The sequence below is a fragment of the Triticum dicoccoides genome, unplaced genomic scaffold (genome assembly GCF_002162155.2).
Source record: "Triticum dicoccoides isolate Atlit2015 ecotype Zavitan unplaced genomic scaffold, WEW_v2.0 scaffold74756, whole genome shotgun sequence".
In the NCBI taxonomy this organism is placed as follows: domain Eukaryota; kingdom Viridiplantae; phylum Streptophyta; class Magnoliopsida; order Poales; family Poaceae; genus Triticum; species Triticum dicoccoides.
Window position 1 is genome coordinate 8,087 of NW_021296788.1, and position 5,357 is coordinate 13,443.

The window sequence follows — 5,357 nt, forward strand, 5'->3', positions numbered from 1 at the left end:
CTGTTTCAGCTGGACAGAATATATTGCGGCGCAGCCAGGCAGAGAGAGACCTTCTGCGCGGCATGTCGACAAAATGCAGGGTGCACAACGGTTGGGTATTCGACATCACGAAGAAATCAACATTTACTTATGATAGGAACGTCCTGGTCTAGATGTCTGACAGATACTAGTAGGATACAAAATGGCACAAGCTTGGACCAATGAGGGCAGGCACAATTAATTCAACATCAGCAACAGCTAATAGATAGGTATGGCCTTTGCTTGCCACTCAACTCAAGACAGACAGGTCGTGCTTTTTTCTCTCGCAAGTCGCATAACTATATCAAATGGCAGCTCCTTCAGACCCTACACCAAGATATTGTGAAAACAACCCTCAAGTAGATCCTAGAAGCTCTTGGATCATTGACTTCTTGCATCAACCAAGTGTTCATGTTTCCTATTTGTGGCTACTACCTTTTACACAATTTAAAATTAGCTAATGTTACAACAGCAATATACACGTTTCAATGACTCGCAATGCTCACAGGCTACAGTTTAACAACCCTACCTAGTCGATCATAGAGTTGACTGAGATTAGTAAAGACAATGTAATAAACTCCACAACAAGAGCCAGCCAATTAAACATCTACTTTGCTACTTACAGTCAAAACTAAGGGGTGTATTCTAGAGAGCATACGGCAAGCTTACGAGCCTATAGCGAGAGAGCGCCAGATACAAACAAAAGATTCCTCCAAGAAAACTGCAATTGGAAAAAAAGCAGTTAGTTGGTTTTCACTGCACTTGGTAACTACCATATGTTAACTGATGAGAACGGCGGATGGAAGGAGAACGGCTTTCTCACCCGCAAGTTATAAACAGGAGTCGATTTTGTTGGGAGAGCTTTCAGCAGCCTCAGTCGGTTCGTAGAACCAGCCTTGCTGTTTCACAAAAATAAACGATATTTAACAACTAGAGGAAGGCAAACCAAAGCAGCCTTTTACAAGGGAGCCAACCAACTTACGTGTCATCAGAATCGCAGAACTCTCGCTCGCTCGCGTCGCCTCAGGGGGGCGACGCGGGCGCCCCAACCACAGCCGCCCTCGACCTCCCTCCTCCGCTTCTTCCCCGCCGCCGCCGAAGGAGGTCGGAGAGCGAAGCTCGTCCGGCGGACGGCGGATGGCGGGTCTTCCTCCTTTCTTCACGAGGGGATCCTCTGGCTGAGATGCATCGGCGTCCCTGGGCGTACAGCATGGAGGCGGAGTTGGCGCGCTCGGGCGGCGGCCCGATGGGATCCTGGCGGCGCTGCGGGGGCTGGAGGCGGCGGATCTGGGGTTTCCTGCCCTAGATCGGTTCTCCGGTGGTCCTAAGCGGTCATGGGCGCTCGCGTTGGCTATCCTCCTTCACCGATCTGATTGGGGGCGGCCGAAGGCGTTGGCGTGATGCCGGATCGGAGCATGATGGTGGCGTCGTCCCCTTAAGGGATGACGGTCGGGTGGTGGGTCCTTGTGGCGGCGCCGGTGGCGGCGGATGTTGGGATCTCGCTCCCGGGGACGTCGCAGGACGCAGCGGCCCGTGCACGAGAGATGAAGTTTCTTAGAACAGATCTGAGTGAAAACTTGCTTTTGACTACTGCAAAGGCCGGCGGTGGTGGCGCTGTCTGTGTCGTTCCCTTCTTGAAGGCATCGCCGTGGAGAAGTTCATGGTCACTCTCTGCTACCTCCAGGGGAAACCCTAAATCAGTTGATCGGATGATGGCGGCGCTCTGGCGTCGTTTCCCCCTTGGAGGTGTCATTCATGGAGGTACATACGGGCTCGGGGAACAGAGGACGGTTTCTTTGTTGGAGTGTTACTTCATCTTATACATTGATGGTGGCGGATCTTGGCGGCGTGGCGCTGTGGAGATTCGGAGTCCGATGCGCGGAGATGAACTCGCACAGGGAGGTGGCGCTGTCTGGCGTCGTGGTGGCGTCAACGGTAGTTAAACTGGACAAGGTTGATGCAGCAATACAACACTAAAGATGGATTGGTGGCAGGTGGCTGCGGCGGCCTCATACCCGGCAGACGTCCTGGTTGAGGAGTGCGTCAGACTGGTAGGTGCCCATACCCGGCAGGCGTCCTGGTTGGGACCTCAGGTCTTAGATGTTTAGGTTTGGCTGCGATGTCTGTTTGGTATTAGGCTCAGACTATCTGCGCCCCTTCATCAATTGGATAGGTGTAGCGACAGTTGTTGCTCTGATGGTGGCTTTAGTCTTGCTGTTGTATGGCTTTGTAAGGTCTTATGAGAATAATTAATAAAGTGGCCATATGCATCGCCTAGATGCAGAGGCCGGGGGTCATCCTCCTTTAAAAAAAACTTATGTGTCATCCATCTTCAGGGCCTTTGTGCTGGACGCAACATCCCAGAGTTTAACAGTGCAATCAGCCGATCCAGATGCAAGCAATGCTCCCTCGCAGCTATAAAACAGAGGAAGAATTGTTGAACTAAGATGATTCTTTGGTATAGCATATTAGCAGGAAATTAAGGTAATCATGCTTCTCCAAAAACTAAAAAAACATACTCCCTCCGTCCCATAATGTAACTAGACAGAACAACACAGCATGACTAGTAGCTAGACAGAACAACACAGCATGACTAGGCACTGGAAGAGAAAAAATGTAGACTTCAAAACAGAAGAATTATAAGTCATACTCAATCTAATCCGTTGATGGAAGACATTTTTTACATAATTTATACTGGAAACAGTGGTTAAAACATGGGAAAAAATTACAGGATTTTTAATAGATCCAGAAGTAAATCTACTGCGGTCAACCAACAACTGCATTGCGACCAATTACATAAGCTGGACCATCGATGTATGTTCAAGAAAAAACAACCACACACAGGCATTCAAGTTCCATGGTGTGGTCATTTGAAGATAGAATCATGCAATATTCCAGTTAAATACTCTAAAAAGGTGGCCAAAATGGTTAGTAAACCCATTGCTCATGTATAGATAAATCTAACCCAGTGTGAACTGAAGCCGCTGCTCAGCAAACTGATTAAAGGCAGCAGACAGGAAAGGCCAGTTTCTCAAGCCCTGCCATAGACTTATACTCCCTCCGTGAAGAAATATAAGAGCTTTTAGATCACTACTCTAGTGATCTAAAATGCTCTTATATTTCTTTACAGAGGGAGTACTCTTTACACATATTTGGTATATCAGCTACTGTTTGACACATGGGATACTAAGCAAGCAAAACAATATATAATGATGAGTACCTGAAAGCAAGTGACCACACACAAGAGTTGTGTCCCGCTAGTGGTGAAAGGCAGCGACCAGTAGAGAGATCCCACATCATGATGGTCCCATCTTCGTCTCCGGAGGCCATGTATCGCCCATCAGGAGACATTGCCAGTGATAAGACCATACTCCTATGACCAATGAACATTCGTATACATTCACCAGTTTGAACATCCCATGGCCTTACAGTTTTGTCACTAGAGCCGGTGGCAATGTAGTTACAGTTTACATGCCACTGCACACACTGTCAGATAAGTAGTTTGCAGAAGAAAACACCAGTCAGAACATGCAGACATCAGTGCATGGCATTGAAAGCAATCCCATAGGCAGATTAAAAATTCTCAAATCAATACAAGTTCAGAGATAGAAGCACACTTACATCAACATCAGCAAGGTGCCCAGCCATTATCCGCAAAGGTTGGATTTTATCCATTGACCAGATTCGAGCAGTCCTGTCATGCGAGGCACTGGCAAAATAATGACCGACTGGACTAAACTGCCACAAAAACATAAAAATATGTCAGCAATACAAGTACACAACGCACATTGATGTCTATTCAGTACAACAGAATTAGAAAGCTATGCAACATAAATATATGTACCGATCATAAGCTGTTGAAAAAAACATCAAGCCCAACAGACCTATTCGTGGTCATTCTTCCTCAGCCATGATGGCTCTGCTCGCTCCCCTCCCTCCCCGCTCCTCCTAGCCCTCCCACCCTCCAGCACAGCCGCCAGCGAATCCCCACCGTCAGCCCACCCAGCACCTCCCCTAGCCATGGCGGCCCCAAGTGCTGACCCTGTCGAACCCCGGGCGACCCTCTCCGACGACCGCGTGTCCTCCGGCGACCGCTGGTACAATTCGGAGAGCGGGTCCTCGGCCCGCTCGTACAACGACGTCGCACGCACACCGCCGGCTATGCCCGCGCCGCTCGCTCTCCTCGCTCCCGCACACGCCGTCGACCAGCCTCGACTGCCCGTTGCGAGCCGCATTGGCCCCCGCTCCGAGGTGCACCGTGCCCCCGGCGGCGTCCAGGTCGACGCCGACGGCTTCCAGCAGCCGCGGCGCCGGAACCGTCGCCGCCGCCCCCGCCAAGACGACGAGCCCAATACGACTCCACGCCAACGGCGCATCCCATCCCCGGAAGAGGTCGCTGGACTCTGCTTCTGCTGCCTCGACCCTGGTCATCGTGTTCGGGACTGCACCAACGACATTCGGTGCCGCCGATGCCTGGAATCCGGCCACGACTCACGCTCCTGCAACCCACAGCACCGGAGAGCCGTCCGGGCCGACCCTGACCGCGCTCGCCCTGCTGCTCGGGCGCGGGCGCCCCAGGCCGCGCAGCCACCTCCGCCTCCTCTCGCCGCCTTGGCCGCTGCGCCCTTGCCGCGCGCGCGCCGGAGCCGGTGAGGATAATCATGTCGCATTCTGTGGAGATGGAGGAGGCCGAGGAGGTCCTGTCCCACGCAATGGTAGCCTCCATCACCGGCAACAGGCCGACCGTGTCCGCTGCCGAGGTGGTTGATGTGCTCCTGACCTCCCTCGAGCTCGAAGACGGCGACTTCACGGTACACGCTCACCACCCCGACACTACCCCAAACACACTTTTTCCTGACGGCCAAATACCGTCAGGAAAGCGTCAAAATCGTCAGGAATGAGAGCTTACCGTCAGGAATTTCCCGTCAGCAACAACTTGTCAGGAATAATGCGCGTTCCTGAAGGTAGCCATCAGGAAAGTTATTCTTGACGGTGTTTCCTGACGGGCCCCCCACGATCGACCAACTGTGATGCCTGACGGTGGCACTGTACCACAAGACTGTGAGGGGCGCCGGTCGTTGGGGATGAAGGCGCCGCTAGAATGGCTAGAGGGCGCACGAGGGGTGGCTGGACGTCGACGGTGCAGCGTTGGCCGGCGACGGAGGCGATTGGCTGGACGGCGACGGGGCGACAGGGCGGCGGTCGATGGGGGGAGACGGCGCTGGAGGAGTGGGAGCAGCAGCGGTGTGGGGTCAACCGCCGGCTGTGTGGTGCGGTGGCACCGGACGGGAGGCAGCGACCATGGGGGATTGGGAGGAGGGGGCGGCGGCCATGGGGGT

General features: G+C 52.9%; 1 protein-coding gene across 1 annotated transcript; it reads right to left on the reverse strand.

Moving 5' to 3' along the window:
* Positions 1-283: 283 nt before the first annotated feature.
* LOC119347732 (transcription initiation factor TFIID subunit 5-like) lies at positions 284-4,449 on the reverse strand. Its single transcript, XM_037616302.1, has 6 exons — positions 4,153-4,449; positions 3,640-3,756; positions 3,239-3,504; positions 2,338-2,433; positions 842-917; positions 284-739 (listed from the first exon to the last, which is right to left on the reverse strand). Exons 1-6 carry the CDS (start codon positions 4,447-4,449, stop codon positions 692-694), a joined length of 900 nt encoding a protein of 299 aa, XP_037472199.1. The 3' UTR covers positions 284-691.
* Positions 4,450-5,357: the final 908 nt, after the last annotated feature.

Coding starts and splice junctions, on each gene's coding strand:
- LOC119347732 (XM_037616302.1), bottom strand. CDS start 4,449: ATGACCAGGGTCGAGGCAGCAGAAGCAGAGTCCAGCGACCTCTTCCGG. Junction 3,757..4,152: donor GGTGTGCGTGCGACGTCGTT/GTACGAGCGGGC, acceptor TTTTTGTGGCAG/TTTAGTCCAGTCGGTCATTA. Junction 918..2,337: donor GCCCTGAAGATGGATGACAC/ATAAGTTTTTTT, acceptor TTTGTGAAACAG/CAAGGCTGGTTCTACGAACC.